General features: G+C 44.0%; 1 protein-coding gene across 1 annotated transcript in view; it reads left to right on the plus strand.

Moving 5' to 3' along the window:
* dzip1l (DAZ interacting zinc finger protein 1-like) overlaps positions 1–20,390 on the plus strand; it is a 178,082-nt gene that overhangs the window by 83,967 nt on the left and 73,725 nt on the right. The window contains 3 exon segments of the mRNA XM_068041833.1: positions 10,390–10,428; positions 11,176–11,309; positions 13,727–13,913. Coding sequence (XP_067897934.1) covers positions 10,390–10,428; positions 11,176–11,309; positions 13,727–13,913 — 360 coding nt within the window.

The raw sequence follows: 20,390 nt of genomic DNA on the forward strand, positions 1-20,390 counted from the left end.
GCCTCCCATTGCCCAATAGTTCACAGCTGGGTTTCTAGTGAGCACTGCATTGTATGTTGCTGCATGACTAAATGCTAAAGAGGAGATTCTGTCACTATGGGTCTATGTCTGTGGATGTAGCTGTGTTTTAGGCCATGTGTGTGACAGACTCTGAGGACAGTTGTATTTCCACAGCCTCCTAGAGAATTTATACTTCATAGAATCATACAGTGGTATAACACAGAAGGAGGTCATTCGGACCATCGAGTCTGCGCTGGTTCTTTTGAAGAGCGATCCAGTTAGTGCCATTCCCCCACTCTTTCTCCACATCCCTGCAATTTTTTCTTCAAGTATTGTTATGACCGACCGCTTCTGTCAAAGCCCCCAATCAAAATATATGATTCTGATTGTGGTGGAACCGATGCACTGTTAATTCAATCCCGTCGCTTCACAGATTGCCTAACATATCATTTCAAAAAACTTTCCAAATTAAAGAAAGACCCAAATAAATTGTACCATCTATTAACCCCCGAATGAGGCTAACCAAACCAGGTGTCTTTAAATCAATAAATTAACTCTTTAATTAGAAGAACTAAATTCTTAAACACTATGAAGATATAAACCACATTTAAAATAGAAAATATTAGAGTCCTTGTAAATTTACAGTTCAATGTTGTTTGAAGTCCTCACAGGATGTTGCTCGAAGTCCTCACAGATTGTTACTTTCCTTCTCCAGCAAATTTCAACAACAACTTGCAAACACTTTCAAACGAATCAATCTGACTTGAGAGTTTTTGAGGGATAAAAGATTGTCACAATCTAACTTCCCTTCCTTCGGTTTAAATTACCAGAGATCTCTGTTTTGGCTTGATGTTTTAGAATTTTGAGAGATAATAATTAAACAGACAAAAATCCTATTCCTTCAGTTTAAATGGTTGAGAGCTCTTTTTCCAGGCTCTGACACTGCAACTTTGTCCTCTGTGTCTGTTGGAACAAACTGTCTCACGAAAAGCCAGTTCAAACTGAATTGAAACAAATGTATCACATCAGGCTCACTCCCAGTGGCTGTTTCCATGGTATCGAGAATGCAACTTCCTATAACTCCTGAGGCTTGCTGGTTCTTAAAGCAATACTGATCCCTTGCAAGCCTTAAAGGCAAACTGCATATTCCGAATAAAAACTACAGGACCATGACACCTCCGCCCCTAGCGGAATGAAATGCCATTCCTGAAATGTGTTTCATTACAATAGGTAAAAAAAAATACAAATTGAAAAAAACACTAACATACTTTTTTCACGCATTTACAGATATGCACATTTCCAAAAGAAAATGTTTAGACTACAGCAACAAGTTTCACTAGAACATTCCAGCTTTAAATTTTCAAAAGGTTGTTCCAATTAACCCATTTTTAAATTTCCAAGCATAGTCTTCCAATTGTTTTGTGTTTTCCTTCCAAGTATCCTTATTGTCCATCACCTCAGCCAGGTGAGCTGCACTGACCACTACTGGGTTCACTATTCTCTGAGAAGTTTCTCGAGTACCCCTTAACCTATGTGGCATCACTTGACACTGGAAAACCCTGTCCGGTGTAACAAAAGCTGATTTTTTCTTACCCTGGGGTGTCAAAGGAATTTGACAGTATCCTTCCAACATATCAGTCTCTTTAAGACATATTGTGTTGCCCACTCTGTCCACACAGTCCTTTAAATGAGAATTTGGGTAGGAGTCTGCCTTCTTTACCACAGTACTTTTCGAGAGTCTATGCAAGTTTGAGCCGTCCCACCAGGTTTAGTCATCAAGACCATCTGTGAATTCCAGCTGTTCTGACTAGTTTCAACTAAACTGTCCTTCAGCATGCATTGTACCTCTGCTTCCACTTGGTCCTGTCTGTCTGGACCTAAACAACAAGGATGTTGTTTTAAAGGAATGGCTCTCCCTATACCCACATCATGTGTGGCTAAGGTTGTACATCCTGGCTTATCCCTACAAACTTTTTGAAACATTGTGAAAACCCTGGTTCGGACTTCACGCTGTTTTGCCTCTAGGTGTTGTTTAATTTTCCTAGCCATTCTGCATTCTCTGATTGGATAGTTGGAGGTTCAATCTGAGAATTTGCTAGGCCTACTTCTGCCTCATCCTCACTATACTTTTCCTTCTCCACAGTCCCGATTACCTGACATACCTGTACTGGCTTATCCTCCTCCCTGCGGTAATATGGTTTGAGCAAATTAATGAGACACAACCGGTTCTTCATCCGGGGATCAGGGTGTCAATCAAGTAATCTACCTTACCCACTCTTTCGATCACTCTACATGGGCCACTGAACCATGCTTTCTCTGGTTCTCCCTGTGATGGTAACAACATTAATACTTCATCCCCTGGTTTTATGGTAGGTTGTGGTTTTCCCACTGTTTGCCAGGTGTGGCATGCCCTATGAAATTGTCTCACATCCTTTGTAAGACCTGGCCAGTAGTAATGTTTGCTTATGTGTGATTTGGTCTTCCGAATTCCCCTATGTCCTGAAAAAGGAATGTTGTGTGCTAACCTTAATAATCCTTGTTGATATTTAGGTGGTACCACAATCTGTTCAACAACTGTCCAGTCTTCGTCGGCAGGTCTATGAGGTGGTCTCCATTTCCTCCTCAAAACCCTGTTTGTCATATAATAACCTTCCGGAACTCCTTTCGCCTCAGCTTCTGACAGAGCCGTCTGTGCTATTTGGTAGATCTATGGATCAGCTTGCTGTGATAGACTATCTGTCAAACATCTCATTTGAATTATCTAAATCCCCAAATAAGGTTTCAGATGCCTGGCTGTCTATTAGTGGCGCACCTTTTACCTCTGACAATGGATCCTGTTTAGCCATTGCTCGGGTAACTACATACGCAGGAAATTTTTCTGGAACTTGCTCCTGTAATTGCTCTGTTTCATTAATTTCACTTGGTTCCTCTGTACCTATAGGAGAAACTGATATTTTTGATCCAGCCAAATCATTTCCTAGGAGTAGATCAATTCCCTTTACTGGCAAACTTTAGACAACACGTACAGTAACTACCCCAGATATTAAGTCACTCTCTAGGCGTACTTTATATAAAGGTATGGGTATATACTCCCCGCCAATTCCATTAAATAAAACATTAGCGTTCAAGACACTCTCTGGTGGAAACCTCATATCTTTCCCCAGCAAGAGTGTCTGGGTCGCTCCTGTATCCCTGAGTATAATGATGGGTTTTCCTGCCTCACTTACAGGATACAGAGTTACTCTTCCCTTTAACAAAAAAACATTATAACTCTCAGGTATTTTATCGTTAACCGCTACACTCCTCTTAGTTTTAGTATCTGGTTTCGCATTCACAGCTGTCATTAAGCTATAGCTTGGTCTGCTATACTCTCAGTCAGAGTCTTTTCCTCTGTACTAACTTTGCGTACTCCAACAAGTTCTATGGGTTTACCTTGCAATTTCCAGCACTCTGAACGAAGATGACTCATTTTGTTGCAATGATAACACTTTGGCTTGCGAACCTCACTTCTACCCTCAGCATCTTCCTTTCTGACCTGAGGAGGTGATCCTGGGGCATTCCCAGCTGTTCCTTTTTGTCCCCGGCTACTTGCTTTCCTTTTACTCTCCCACTTTCTATCCTTTTTGGTTTTATGGGGCTGACGGACAAAATAGGTTGGCTTATTCACAAGCTCAAAATCATCAGCAATCTCTGCTGCTTGCCTAGCTTTCAAAACTTTCAGGTTATCTATATCAGGTCTCTCTACTGAAGGAATGGAGTTTTTAAACTCTTCTAAGGGAATCAATTCTCAAAGGTTCTCATATGTGGTTTCTATCTTTAATGCCCGTATCCAACGGTCAAAATTCATTTGCTTCACCCTCTCCAATTCTAAATATGTTCTGTGCTGTATTTTCTATGTTCTATAGGGACTTTCAAACGGCTTTTAGATAGGTATATGGATAAAGGAGAATGATGGGGTATAGATTAAATTGTCCTTGACAGAGGACAAAGGATCGGCACAACATCGTGGGCCGAAGGGCCTGTTCTGTGCTGTATTTTCTATGTTCTATGTTCTATGTCTGCCCAGTCAATTTCCGTAAGTTCCTAAACTTCTGACGGTAAGCTTCAGGGACTAACTCATATGCAGCGAGAATAGCCTTTTTTGCCATCTCATAATCTGCAGAAGCCTCTTCAGAAAGCATGGCATAAACTTCATGAGCTCTGCCTACCAGCCTGCCCTGAATAAGCAGTGTCCAGCTTTCTTTCGGCCATTTCATCTGTTTGGCTATTTTTTCAAAAAATATGAAAAATGCCTCTACGTCCCTTTCCTCAAACTTAGGAACAGCCTGTATAAATTTAAACAACTTCTCGCTGGGTCCTGATCTAAATTCACATTCTTCTGACCCAAATTTTCCCTGAATTTAAGACTACCCCTTTGTCTTAGTTCCATCTCTTTTAACTTAAATTCCCTCTCTTCTCTTTCACTTTCTCTCCGAAATGCTCTCTCTTTCTCTCTTTCCTCCTTTTCCAATTCAGGTTTTCTTAATTCTTTTTCTGCCTCAAGGTTTTTTGTTTTTCCTGCTGAAGCTCCAGTTTTTTCATTTCTAACTGAATCCTAGCCAATTCCACTGCATCAGTCTCGGACCTGTTACCTTCATGTCTCTCGTATTCGCTTTCTTGTTCCTCGTTTTGCCCTTCATCTGTATTATCATCATCATCATCTACCAATTCCAGTTGTTCGGCTATCAATCTAATTATCCCTGCTTTTTTGGCATCTGATTTCAATACCAACCCCAATTTCGCTGCCAATTCTTTTAATTTGCCCTTGTTAAAGTTATCATGTCACTCGGGGAAACATTCTGCTTTCCCAAAAACTCTGCTACAACCACTAATACAATGGTATAGACTGTACCTTATTATACAAGAGACCTGGTTCTTTTAATTTCTTTGTAATTGGGGTCAGATTTAGATCACAACAATCAAGCTTCCAATTGATAAGATCCCAGACTCGAGAGCAATTAATATGATGCCAAACGCAGGACTCCAATTTAAATATGTTATCCCAGAGATGAGTAATTACTACAATTCCAAATGCGAGCCCTCCAAATTTGTCTGATTCTGATCCCAGACGTGAACCACTGAATTAAATATGATTCAACAGCGAGCGAGCCTCCCAATTAAGATATGATTCAAATCCAGAAGCCCAATTAATATGTGATTCAAATCTTGAGGGAGCCCCCAATTAATATGTTATTCAAATCCCGGATGAGCCCCCAGTAAATATGTTACGACCGACTGCTCCTGTCAAAGCCTCCAATCAAAATATGTGATTCTGATTGTGGTGGGACTGATGCACTGTTAATTCAATCCCATTGCTCAACAGATCGCCTAACATATCATTTTAAAAAAACTTTCCAAATTAAAGAAAGACCCAACCAAATTGTACCATCTATTAATCCCCGAATGAGGCTAACCAAACCAGGTGTCTTTAAATCAATAAATTAACTCTTTAATTAGAACTAAATTCTTAAACACTATGAAGATATAAACCACATTTAAAATAGAAAATATTAGAGTCTTTGCAAATTTAAAGTTCAATGTTGCTTGAAGTCCTCACAGATTGTTGCTTTCCTTCTCCAGTGAATTTCAACAGTTAACGACTTGTAAACACTTTCAACCGAATCAATCTGACTTTAAAGTTTTTGAGAGAAAAACGATTGTCACAATCTAACTTCCCTTTCTTCAATTTAAATTACCATAGATCTCTGTTTTGGCTTGATGTTTTAGAATTTTGAGAGATAATAATTAAACAGACAAAAATCCAATTCCTTCAGTTTAAATGGTTGAGAGCTCTTTTCCCAGGCTCTGACGCCACATCTGTGTCCTCTGTGCCTGTGTGTCTGTTAGAACAAACTGTCTCACTAAAAGCCAGTTCAAACTGAATTGAAACTAATGTATCACATCAGGCTCACTCCCATTGGCTGTTTCCATGGTATCGAGAATGCACCCTTTGAATCGCAGTCTCCAAATGGCTGTTTCTAAGGCAACGAAAATGCACCTTCCTATAACTCCTGAGGCTTGCTGGTTCTTAAAGCAATACTGATCCCTTGCAAGCCTTAAAGGCAAACCGCATATTCTGAATAAAAACTACAGGAGCATGACAGTATTTATCTAATTCCTTTTAGAAAGCTGCCATTGAATCTATTTCCACCGCCCTGTCAGACAGTGCATTTCAAATCCTAACCACTCATTGGTGTTGGGTTTTCCCCATGTCGCCTCTAATTTTTTGCCAGTTACCTTTGGTGATCAGCCATCGGAAACAGTTTCTCTTTATTTACTCTATCGAAACCATCTCCAATCTATTCACGTCATAACTAATCCCTCACTCTTGGAAATATTCCAGTAAATCTGCATCCTTTCCAAAGTCTCCATGTTCTTCCTAAAGTGTGGTGCCCAGAATTGGACACAGTACTCCAGCTGGGGCTGAGCCGGTGTTTAATATAGGTTTAGCATAACTTGATTGTTTTTGTATTCTATGCCTTTATTTATAAAGTCCAGTCAGTTTCCCATATGCTTTATTAACTGCTTTGTTAACCTGTCCTGCCGCCTTCAATGATTTATACACAAACACCCCAGGTCTCTCATTTCTTGAACGCCCTTTAAAATTGTACCATTTAGCTGGTATTGTCTCTCCTCATTCTTCCTGCCAAAATGTATTACTTCACACTTTTTTGTGTTGAATTACATCTGTCATGTGTCTGCCCATTCCATCAGCCTGTCTGTGTCCTCTTTGTGTATCACTATCTTCCTCACTGTTTACTAACTTCAAAGTTTTGTGCCATCTGCAAATTTTGACATTGTTCCTGTACCCCAAATCCAAATCATTAATGTATATCAAAAACAGCAGTGGTCCTCTTACTGAACCCTGGGAAACAGCAATGTTTACCTCCCTCCAGTCTGGAAAAAATAGCCATTCACCATAACTCTCTGTTTTCAATCCCTTAGACAGTTTTGTATCTATGTTGATGTTGCTCCTTTTATCCCATGGGTTTCAATTTTGCCAAAAAGCTTAATATGTGCTATTTGATCAAACCCTTTTTGAAAGTCCATATACACATCACCTACACTGCCCCCATCCATCCTGTCTGTTAGCTCATCAAAAAACTCAATCATGTTAGTCAAACACAATTTGCCCCGAACAATCTGTGCTGCTTTCCTGTATTAGTCTATGCTTGCCCAAGTGGTTGTTAATTTTCCACTGGATTGTTGTTTCTGAAAACATCCCCACTACCGACGTTAAACTGACTGGCCTGTAATTGCCAGCTTTCTCCTTATCCCCTTTTTTGAACAATTCTTTAGTCCTCTTGCACCACCCTTATAACTAAGCAGGATTGGAAGATTATGGCCAGCACCTCTGCAATATCTACCCTTATTTCTCTCAGCATTCTTGGATGCATGCTGTGCGCACTGGGTAACTTCTCCACTTAAAAAGAACTGCCAGGCTTTCTAGTACCTCCTCTTTATTTTTATCTTATCTAGTATTTTGATACACTTATTGTTTACCATAGCTTTGGCAAACTCCTGTTCCTTGGTAAACATCGATGCGGAGTACTCATTTAGTACCTCAATCATTCCTTCTGTCTCCACCAGTACATCTCCACTGCTCCTCTTACAACCCCTTCACCGTTAATATGTCAATAGACCTTTGCCTTCCCTTTTATGTTAGCCACCAGTCTATTCTGATGCTGTCTCTTTGCCACTCTTGTTTCCTCTTTCAACTCCCCCTCTGTACTAGAGTCATACGCATAGAGTTATACAGCACAGAAACAGGCCCTTCGGCCCATTGTGTCTGTGCTGGCCATCAAGCACCTATCTATTCTAATCCCATTTTCCAGCACTTGGCCCGTAGCCTTGTATGCTATGGCATTTCAAGTGCACATCTAAATACTTCTTCAATGTTGTGAGTGTTCCTGCCTCTACCACCCCTTCAGGCAGTGTGTTCCAGATTCCAACTACCCTCTGGGTGAAAATTTTTTTCCTCAAATCCCTTCTAAACCTTCTGCCCCTTACCTTAAATCTATGCCCCCTGGTTATTGATCCCTCCGCTAGGGGAAAAAGTTTCTTCCTATCTATCCTATCAATGCCCCTCATAATTTTGTGTACCTCAATCAGGTCCCCCCTCAGCCTTCTCTGTTCTAAGGAAAACAATCCTAGCCTATCCAGTCTCTCTTCATAGCTGAAATGCTCCAGCCCAGGCAACATCCCGGTGAATCTCCTCTGCACCCTGTCCAGTCCAATCACATCCTTCCTATAGTTTGGTGATCAGAACTGTACACAGTACTCCAGCTGTGGCCTAACTAGCATTTTATACAGCTTTTTATATTCAGCCTGATTCTCCCTTGTATTACCGCACTGACATCCGTCATCTGTCCCCTTTATAAGCTCATCCTGCTCTCTAACTCCTTTGTCAACCAGAGAGTTCTGACTTTGGTTGCCCTCCCTTTCCCTCTTGTGCGAATGTATCTAGTCTACGCCTGAACTATCTCCTCTATAAAGGCTGCCCGTTGCTCCATCACATTTCTGCCTGCCAGTTTTTGACTCCAATTTACCCAGAGCAGATTCCTCCTCAATTCACTGAAATTAGCCCTCCTCCAGTTAAGTATTTTTATTCTACAATGCACCTTGATCATCTCTATAACTAATGTAAGCTTTATGATACTATGATCACTATTCCCGAGATGATCCCCCACTGTGACATTATCCGCTTGACCCACTTAATTACCCAGGATGAAATCTAGCAACGCCTCCTTCCTCGTTGGACAGGAAACATACTGATCAAGAAAATTCTTCCCAGCACATTTCAGAAATCTGTCCCTTCTCTGCTCTTAATACAATCACTGCTCCAGTCAATACTGGGGAAGTTAAAGTCTCTCATTATCACTACTCTAGAGTTTATGTACCTCTCAGCAAAATCCTTGCAAATCTGCTCCTTTCTCATTCCCAACATTTGGTGGCCTATAAACCAAGTAACAAATAGCTCCTCATACTTGCTGATAATCCAGCTCCCTCACACTGCCACTCAATAACCCCTCTCCCTCAGTGCCCTGTGTCACTGACTGTATCTCTGCTGATGTTAATCCAGCTCCCTCACACTGTCACACTGTCCTCCCAGCCAGAACCCTTTACTACTACCCCTACAGACAGTATGTGTCAGCCCTTACAGTCGTGGGAAGGACTACAGACAATGACAGTGATAAGAAATCATATTCAGAATATGTTGGAACAGTGGCTATATGTTTATCATTTCCTTGTTGGACTGCACCACCTAGTGAGCAGTTCGTAATACACGATTTGGAAGCAAAACCATACTCAAGTTCTGGACTCGTGACAGTATAGGCACTGAGTATTTTTGCATAAGATATCGCGTTTTCAGTCATTTTTAACAATATATTAATTTGATTAACCCGCTGATCACAGACAAAATGATATATTTTTATTTGGAAATGAGCAGGCCTCCAAAAGTGATACCGCTGACTGGGCTTGGTCCTAATTGAGTCTTGTGTTATCCAGGGGCCCGGTGCTTGAACTGGTCATGCCTGACAATTTTGGTCGGAAGATGAAATTTTAAATGTTTACAGTTAATTTGATTAAACTTTCAGTTAAAATCTTAAACAATAAGATAATTCAAACTTTGTTTTTGGTGTGGAATTGTGGTGGTTGTCTTTGGTTATTGTGGGATGTGATTCTTCGATCCAGTTCGTCCTTAGCGATGACATTTATGTAGCACTGGACTACATTTGCAGTGTTGTAACTGTTATAATGTAGGAAATACGACAGCTAATTTGTGACAGCAAGATCTCACAGCAGTGAAATAAATGACCAGATAATTTATTTTTTAAATGGTGTTAATTGATAGATAAATATTGGCCAGGGCATTAGTGGGGGTGTTCTCTCCTGATATTCTCTGTATAGTGCATGGTATCTTTTACATCCACCTGAGAGAACAGACTGGGCCTTGGTTTAATGTCTCATTCGAAAGACCACCTACTTCCACCTTGGTAACCTCGATGAGGGTTTCAGCTGTCGTTGAGCTGAGGCAGGGGTGGAGATGGGTGATGTTACGGAGGTGGAAGGGGCCTTGGTAATGAGGCTGATATGTGGTCAGCAGCTTCTCTCAGGGTCAAACCAAAAAATCAGTCTGCAGCCCGACATTCAGACTCGCCTACAGGCACTGAACCTTACAGCTGGTTGCTAGGTTTCTTGTTTATGTTGTGTCTCGAGGTCCTCATGCAAATTGGCATGTTGAGGATGAATGGGGTTCAGTGGAAGGTGCTGTTGTTTCTTGCAATGCATTCCATGTGTCATCGAGGGATTGTGAGTAACTTGTGTGAAATGTCATTTACTTTCCAGTTGCTGAGAATCAAGATTTGGAATCTGAGGACGATGATGGTAGGTTCCAAGCAAATTTCGTTAAATCTTTGGACAATCAAAGCCAATAAACTATGAAACAAACCCTGAGAATCTGCCCTATCCAAGCTGGGGTTTTCAGATATCCCTTTCTCACTTGGCATAGAGCGAGAGGTTAGTCCGAGACATAATTGCCTGGTGTGGCATTGAGCCACACAGGCCAGGAAGGCTCCAGACCCAATCCCCAGTCTGAGTTATTTGATTTCAGCCAGAGCAGTAATCTGCCTCAGCTGCTAACAGAAAGTGCCCCTTTGTTTCTGCTGCTGTTCACTGATCTCTGCTGCGCAGAGTGTGCGAGTGGCTGTCGAATGAGGACAGAATTGGGCTTGGCTATGATGTCCCTCACAGTGGAGTAGCTGGTCAACACTCACCGCGTTCACATTCAACACTGGAATGAGGTAGTGGAGGGCACCTGTTATCTGGAGTCATACCCCCTCCTTCACCACCTTCTCCCTCACAGGGTTGTGGCTTCAGGAGAGGAGGGGATGTAACTGAGGAAATAAAAAAAGAAACCAAGTGCTTGATTTTTAAATAAAAATATGGATATGCGTTTCGATCAAATCTAGTTAAACATAGAAATTGCTGTGTTCTCACGCTGTCTCTCCTGCTCTCTACGTCTCTCCTCCTGCATCTTGCGCCCTCTCCCCCCTCCGCCTCGCGCCCTCTCCTCCCTCCGCCACTCGCACTTAGTGCTTCTCTGACTGTATTTTGTCAATAACTATTCCACAGATTTGGAGAGTACATTCGATCGGAAGCAGCAACTTCTAGACACCCTGAGACAGAACCCCAAATTCATCAAACAGTTTCGCCCCATCCTGAAAGAGACGCTGGAGGAGAAGCTGGAGAGCATGGGACTGAAAAGGGTACGGTGAGAGTGGGTGGTTACTGGGACTGGGAAATAGGGGGAAAACTGAATGGATAAAATTGTGAAAACCAGCATTTTCCCCATTTATTTCCATTAATTACAGGTAATAAACATCTTCTCAAATAACAATCTTTGAATTTCACTATTTGTTTAGAGGCTGTGGATTTTTATTAGTCTTTTCTGCAATGATGCAACAGCATTTGTCTGGCTTTCCCATTTCTACGCAGACTGCTGAGACACAGGCCACAGGCTAAGACCACTCCCTCAGCAGGAAGGGCCACTCCCTGCCTCTGGTGGCTATCGGCACTGGGCATGGAGACCTCCCTGGGAGCCCTATCCCTAGCTCAGAGTGCTGAGGCTAGGTCAGGACGTCCACCTTTTCTCCTTTCTTTCCCCTCCCCCAAACCTTGAGGAAGAAATTATAAAATCACAAACTACGTTAGAGCAGCTGAGTTTACATAAGGGGCAAGGGGGTGGAGGTGAGGGGTTAAATTCAGTCCAGCCGCCTCACCGGAGCACAGTGTGAATGGAGCCAGTGAACGGCGAGAGTGGAGCAAGGACGACCAGTAGTTTACCCCTCTCCAGCTGGCGAGGATATCTGATCCTCTTAGTAATGTGGCGTCTTTTCTGTCCCTCCTGACCTATTGCATACCTCAGTACCCTGTTTTACTGCACCTGTAAAGAATCAACAACTTCCTCGCCTCTCTTGTTTCTTCAGCCTCCAGTTAGAACATAGAACATAGAACAGTACAGCACAGTACAGGCCCTTCGGCCCACGATGTTGTGCCGAACCTTTAACCTACTCTAAGATCAAACTAACTACCTACTCTTCATTCTACTATCATCCATGTACCTATCCAAGAGTCGCTTAAATGCCCCTAATGTATCTGCTTCTACTACCACCGCTGGCAGCGCATTCCACGCACCCACCACTCTCTGTGTAAAGAACCTACCTCTGACATCTCCCCGAAACCTTCCTCCAATCACCTTAAAATTATGCCCCCTGGTGATAGCCCTTTCCACCCTGGGAAAAAGTCTTTGGCTATCCACTCTATCTATGCCTCTCATCATCTTGTACCCCTCTATCAAGTCACCTCTCATCCTTCTTCGCTCCAATGAGAAAAGCCCTAGCTCCCTCAATCTTTCTTCGTAGGACATGCCCTCCAGTCCAGGCAGCATCCTCGATAGGAAGGAGGGTGGAAGAGCAAAGAATCCCTTTAAGAGCTGGGCACCAAATGCATTCCCACTGTAACCAGAGTTGTACTTTGGTTTGTGTTGCTATCAACTTTGTTTGCTGTCTGCACACCAAGCAAAAGGATGGAAGCAAAATACTGCAGATGCTGGAAATCGGAAATAAAAACAGAAAGTGCTTGAATTACTCAGCAGATCTGGCAGCATCTGTGGAGAGAGAAACAGAGGTAACGTTTCAGGTCTGTGACCTGATCTGATGAAAGGTCCCACAAACCTGAAACGTTAACTCTGTTTCTCACTCCACAGATGCTGCCAGACCTGCTGAGTATTTCCAGCCTTTTCTGTTTCTATTTAAGGAAAAGAATGGGATGATCTTTCCGCTTTCACTGTTTATTTTCCGCACTGTAAGATTCCATAGTGCATTGCTCCTTGTAAAATGCTTCCAGAAGGGTATGCAGCTATGGCTCTGTCATTAAGTGTGCTGGGCTGCCTGACGTGACACAGGGCCCAGGTTTGATCTGTGGATGTGATAATCTCAACATGGACCTGCTGATCGGTTTGGGAGTGATGGGGATGAAATGATTAGGCAGAATTTCTGCACCTGGATCACTACCGAGTGATCCCTGCTGGAAAGTGCGTGCTTTGTGGACATCGGGTAGGGATGGGATTGGACCTGGCTGTGATGCCACCCTTTTGCTGAATAGTCTGCCAACACATACTGTATTTATTCCCCTCCTCAGCACAGGATGCTGTGGGTGATTATCAGGAATCAAGACCAGTTAAATCAAGCTATTAACTTGATTAACAGTTAACAGTGAACCATATTGATGTGGGACTGGAGTCACATAGAGGCCAGACTGGGTAAGGATGACAGGTTTCCTTCCCTAAAGGACATTAGTGAACCAGTTAGGTTTTTATGATGAGCTGACAGCTTCATGGCTACTTTCAATGAGCCCAGCTTTTTATTTCCAGATTTTCTTCAAACTGCATTCAAATTCTGAAATTGTCCATGGTGGAACGTGACCCCATGTTCTCCGAATGATTAGTGTAGGCCACTGATTACTACTCCAGTATCACTACCATACCTTATCATGTTTAATGTACCAACTGTAACAGTGCCCCACTGGGAGCGTGGGGTAAAGGGTCACCCCTCCCCACCCCTCCCTACAGTGGGTGAACCAGCCAGGTGCCGAACTTTAACGGGTACTTTGGCCTTTGTTGCAGGGGTCAAAGGGAATTCCTGCCCAGACGCTGAAGAGCCTGAGTTTGACAGTGGGGAAACAGCGCGAGAGCAAGGCCAGGCACTTCCGCGAGTTCGCCGACCTTCGAAAGCGGTTTGCAAAGGTCGTGGTCGACCAGGTCAAAGAGAAGCAGCGCAGCGAGGGTTGTTCCTCTCCACTGACCCAGTCAGGTAACAGCGCGTGTTAGTGACGTGCTTAGGTAACACTAGCTGACCCTTTTCCCATCAATCATTTCCCACTCTGTCCCTCAGTCTCTTTGAACAGGATTGTGTCTCGTTCGGTGTTCTTTTTTTTTAGAATATTACAGCGCAGTACAGGCCCTTCGGCCCTCGATGTTGCGCCGAGCTGTGAAACCATCTGACCTACACTATTCCATTTTCATCCATGTGTCTATCCAATGTCCACTTAAACGCCCTTAAAGTTGGCGAATCTACTACTGCTGCAGGCAGGGCATTCCACGCCCTTACTACTCTCTGAGTAAAGAAACTACCTCTCACATCTGTCCTATATCTATCACCCCTCAACTTGAAGCTATGTCCCCTCGTGTTTGCCATCACCATCCGAGGAAAAAGACGCTCACTATCCACCCTATCTAACCCTCTGATTATCTTATATGTCTCTATTAAGTCACCTCTCCTCCTCCTTCTCTCCAACGAAAACAACCTCAAGTCCCTCAGCCTTTCCTCGTAAGACCTTCCCTCCATACCAGGCAACATCCTAGTAAATCTCCTCTGCACCCTTTCCATAGCTTCCACATCCTTCCTATAATGCGGTGACCAGAACTGCACGCAATACTCCAGGTGCGGTCTCACCAGAGTCTTGTACAGCTGCAGCATGACCTCGTGGCTCCGAAACTCGACCCCCCTACTAATAAAAGCTAACACACCATATGCCTTCTTGACAGCCCTATTAACCTGGTTAGCAACCTTCAGGGATTTATGCACCTGGACACCAAGATCTCTCTGCTCATCTACACTAACAAGAATCTTCCCATTAGCCCAGTACTCTGCATTCCTGTTACTCCTTCCAAAGTGAATCACCTCACACTTTTCCGCATTAAACTCCATTTGCCATCTCTCAGCCCAGCTCTGCAGCCTATCTATGTCTCTCTGTACCCTACAACATCCTTCGGCACTATCCACAACTCCACCGACCTTAGTGTCATCTGCAAATTTACTAACCCACCCTTCTACACCCTCTTCCAGGTCATTTATAAAAATGACAAACAGCAATGGCCCCAAAACAGATCCTTGCGGTACACCACTAGTAACTAAACTCCAGGATGAACATTTGCCATCAACCACCACCCTCTGTCTTCTTTCAGCTAGCCAATTTCTGATCCAAAGCTCTAAATCACCTTCAACCCCATACTTCCGTATTTTCTGCAATAGCCTACCGTGGGGAACCTTATCAAACGCCTTACTGAAATCCATATACACCACATCCACTGCTTTACCCTCATCCACCTGTTTGGTCACCTTCTCGAAAAACTCAATAAGGTTTGTGAGGCACGACCTACCCGTCACAAAACCGTGCTGACTATCTCTAATGTACTTATTCTTTTCAAGATGATTATAAATCCTGTCTCTTATAACCTTTTCCAACATTTTACCCACAACCGAAGTAAGGCTCACAGGTCTATAATTACCAGGGCTGTCTCTACTCCCCTTCTTGAACAAGGGGACAACATTTGCAATCCTCCAGTCTTCCGGCACTATTCCTGTTGACAATGACGACATAAAGATCAAGGACAAAGGCTCTGCAATCTCCTCCCTAGCTTCCCAGAGAATCCGTGGATAAATCCCATCTGGCCCAGGGGACTTATCTATTTTCACACTTTCCAAAATTGCTAACACCTCCTCCTTGTGAACCTCAATCCCATCTAGCCTCGTAGCCTGAATCTCAGTATTCTCAACAACATTTTCTTTCTCTACTGTAAATACTGACGCAAAATATTCATTTAACACTTCCCCTATCTCCTCTGATTCCACACACAACTTCCCACTACTATCCTCGATTGGCCCTAATCTAACTCTAGTCATTCTTTTATTCCTGATATACCTATAGAAAGCCTTAGGGTTTTCCCTGATCCGATCCACCAATGACTTCTCGTGTCCTCTCCTTGCTCTTCTTAGCTCTCCCTTTAGATCTTTCCTGGCTAGCTTGTAGCTCTCAAGCGCCCTAACTGAGCCTTCACGTCTCATCCTAACATAAGCCTTCTTCCTCTTGACAAGCGCTTCAACTTCTTTAGTAAACCACGGCTCCCTCGCTCGACAACTTCCTCCCTGCCTCACAGGTACATAGTTATCAAGGACACGCAGTAGCTGCTCCTTGAATAAGCTCCACATTTCGATTGTTCCCATCCCTTGCAGTTTCCTTCCCCATCCTACGCATCCTAAATCTTGCCTAATCGCATCATAATTTCCTTTCCCCCAGCTATAATTTTTGCCCTGCGGTATATACCTGTCCCTGCCCATCGCTAAGGTAAACCTAACCGAATTGTGATCACTGTCACCAAAGTGCTCACCTACATCTAAATCTAACACCTGGCCGGGTTCATTTCCCAGTACCAAATCCAATGTGGCATCGCCCCTGGTTGGCCTGTCCACATACTGTGTCAGAAAACCCTCCTGCACACACTGGACAAAAACTGACCCATCTAAAGTACTCAAACTATAGTATTTCCAGTCGATATTTGGAAAGTTAAAGTCCCCCATAACAACTACCCTGTTACTCTCACCCCTGTCGAGAATCATCTTCGCTATCCTTTCCTCTACATCTCTGGAACTATTCGGAGGTCTATAAAAGACTCCCAACAGGGTAACCTCACCTCTCCTGTTTCTAACCTCAGCCCATACTACCTCAGTAGACGAGTCCTCAAACGTCCTTTCTGTCGCTGTAATACTCTCCTTGATTAACAATGCCACACCCCCCCCTCTTTTACCATCTTCTCTGTTCTTACTGAAACATCTAAATCCCGGAATCTGCAACATCCATTCCTGCCCCTGCTCTACACATGTCTCCGAAATGGCCGCTACATCGAGATCCCAGGTACCAACCCATGCTGCAAGCTCACCCACCTTATTCCGGATGCTCCTGGCGTTGAAATAGACACACTTTAAACCAGGTTCTTGCTTGCCAGTGCCCTCTTGCTTCCTTGTAACCATATCCCTGACCTCACTACTCTCAACATCCTGTACACTGGCACTACAATTTGGGTTCCCATTCCCCTGCTGAATTAGTTTAAACCCCCCCGAAGAGCACTAGCAAACCTCCCCCCCAGGATATTGGTACCCCTCTGGTTCAGGTGAAGACCATCCTGTTTGTAGAGGTCCCACCTACCCCAGAAAGAGCCCCAATTATCCAGGAAACCAAAACCCTCCCTCCTGCACCATCCCTGCAGCCACGTGTTCAACTCCTCTCTCTCCCTATTCCTCACTTCGCTATCACATGGCACGGGCAACAACCCAGAGATAACAATTCTGTTTGTTCTTGCTCTAAGCTTCCACCCTAGCTCCCTGAATTTCTGCCTTAAATCCCCATCTCTCTTCCTACCTATGTCGTTGGTGCCTATGTGGACCACGACTTGGGGCTGCTCCCCCTCCCCATTAAGGATCCCAAAAACACGATCCGAGACATCACGAACCCTGGCACCTGGGAGGCAACATACCAACCGTGAGTCTCTCTCGTTCCCACAGAACCTCCTATCTGTTCCCCTAACTATGGAGTCCCCAATGACTAATATTCTGCTCCTCTTCCCCCTTCCCTTCTGAGCTACAGGGACAGACTCTGTGCCAGATATCTGTACCCCATTGCTTACCCCTGGTAAGTCGTCCCCCGCAACAGTATCCAAAACGGTATACCTGTTGTTGAGGGAAACAGCCACAGGGGATCCCTGCACTGCCTGCTGGTTCCCTCTCCTTCCCCTGACGGTAACCCATCTACCTACTTCTTTTACCTGAGGTGTGACTACCTCCCCATAACTCCTCTCAATAACCTCCTCCGCCTCCCGAATGATCCGAAGTTCATCCAGCTCCAGCTCCAGTTCCCTAACGCGGTTCTCGAGGAGCTGGAGTTGGGTGCACTTCCCACAGATGCAGTCAGCAGGGACACTCTTGGCGACCCTTACCTCCCACATTCTGCAGGAGGAACATACAACTGCCTTAACCTCCATTCCCACTATTCCAAATTCCCAACAAATCTACTGAAAAACCAAAAAAACAAAAAGTCAAAACTTGTTAGGTTAGCAATCCAACGGACAGAACTTCCCAAATAAAAAGTTTACCTTATCAACACACCAGAGTCCTTTTTTTTGGTTAGAGGAGGAGGGTGGGTGGGAGACACTACACGTGTAGTGTCTCGGGTACAGCCACCACACAAATATATACCCTTTTCCTTACCCAGCAGTCCCCTGGTCCTCCGAAAACAAAAGGGAATTCACTTTTAAACTTACGCTGAAATTGACTTCTCAGCTGTAAGCCCGTTCACGCACCTCCGTTGCTATCAACGCTGCAGTCACCGAAACTAAAAGAAAGAGATTCTAAACCACACAAATATATACCCTTTTCCTTACCCAGCAGTCCCCTGGTCCTCCGAAAACAAAAGGGAATTCACTTTTAAACTTACGCTGAAATTGACTTCTCAGCTGTAAGCCCGTTCACGCACCTCCGTTGCTATCAACGCTGCAGTCACCGAAACTAAAAGAAAGAGATTCTAAACCACACAAATATATACCCTTTTCCTTACCCAGCAGTCCCCTGGTCCTCCGAAAACAAAAGGGAATTCACTTTTAAACTTACGCTGAAATTGACTTCTCAGCTGTAAGCCCGTTCACGCACCTCCGTTGCTATCAACGCTGCAGTCACCGAAACTAAAAGAAAGAGATTCTAAACCACACAAATATATACCCTTTTCCTTACCCAGCAGTCCCCTGGTCCTCCGAAAACAAAAGGGAATTCACTTTTAAACTTACGCTGAAATTGACTTCTCAGCTGTAAGCCCGTTCACGCACCTCCGTTGCTATCAACGCTGCAGTCACCGAAACTACAAGAAAGAGATTCTAAACCACACAAATATATACCCTTTTCCTTACCCAGCAGTCCCCTGGTCCTCCGAAAGCAAAAGGGAATTCACTTTTAAACTTACGCTGAAATTGACTTCTCAGCTGTAAGCCCGTTCACGCACCTCCGTTGCTATCAACGCTGCAGTCACCTGAGTGATGACATTCCACCAGCCTCTTTTCTCTCACTCCTGGCCTCCTCGTTTATAACTCTGCCCCTTCCCCCGGTAGTTAAAGTGAAGAACATGCCTGGATCAGCTGTGCCACGTCCCGCTCACAATCTGAAACCTCGGGTAAGTCTCCCCCTCTATCAAAAGAAAACAAACGCCACTTTGTCAGAACTTAAATTAAAAAAAAATACACATACCCACACAGAGTGTTAAATGGTATCGGTTGCCCAGGCTTCAGGTGTGGCTGTTCAAGGGTTGACCAGCAGGAGGTGCAAGGGAGCACCAATGGAGAGGAAGCCTTCCTGCACTTCCGCTATCCCCCCCACCCCCCCTCACTCCCAGTTTGTGCTGCTCTGAGGTGCCATTGGATGACTGCTCACCCAGTCTTGATCGGGATGGCCTAGTTTTGGGGAAGGGTGGGGAAGTGGTAGGAGGGGAATCTGGCCAGTAACTTCCAAGAATGAAAACTGCACAACTGCTGTTATTTGATCAGATTTCACATGAGTGATTCACTGAGCCAATCTGCATCTTTGTGCAGATGGTCTTGAGCCTGTACTATCAGGCCTATCCTCGCTGCCCTTTAAATGGTCTTTTTTGAGAGAGCTTGCAACGGGTTTCAGACTAAGCAGAAGGTTATAATCGTGGAGAAAAGGCAATGGCAGGAATCAGCCCACAACCTGCCTGCCCTCTGTCACACCGACGGTGTGTTGTTTTTGTTGACGGTTTACTATCCTACATGGAGGGAAGGGATCTTGGGAGCAGTAACGAGAGGAAGTGAAGACTGACTGGAAAAGGGCAAAGGGAAGATTGATGGGCAATCCATATGGACATTGCAAGCTCCAGGTTTGATGGCCAATCATGGAGAGCTGAGGTTTTCCAAACAGGAACAGCGTTGTGTTCAGGCAGTTTTAATTGAAGTATTTAAAATGATGAAGGACAGACCATTTGAGCTAGATAGGTTAGGGCAAACCAGGGGTCAGGCCTATGAGCTACACAAGTGGTGGACTAGGTTAGATGTCAGGTGGATTTCCTTCACGCAAAGGGTTATGGAACCTGGATCAAGTTGTCAAATTGAACAGTGAGTGTGGATTTGTTGGGACACTTCTGCCCTATGGCTAACATCACTGCATACAGGAGGTAGGTGGGACTTGGATTTGTATCTTATTAACACAAAAAGATTTAAAAAAAATCTCTGATCAGAATTTTTCTGGGGTTAAAAGGGTTAAATTATGAGGACAGATTGTATAGAGTAGGCTTTTATTCCCTTGAGTAAAGAAGATTAAGGGATGATTTATTTGAGATGTTTCCGATGATTAAAGGAGTTGATAGGCTAGAGAGAGAGAAACTATTCCCTCTGGTGGGGGAGTCAAGAACAAGGGGGCAGAGCCTTAAAATTAGAGCTGGGCTGTTCAGGTGTG

Source organism: Heterodontus francisci, chromosome 11 (assembly GCF_036365525.1).
Source record: "Heterodontus francisci isolate sHetFra1 chromosome 11, sHetFra1.hap1, whole genome shotgun sequence".
NCBI lineage: Eukaryota > Metazoa > Chordata > Chondrichthyes > Heterodontiformes > Heterodontidae > Heterodontus > Heterodontus francisci.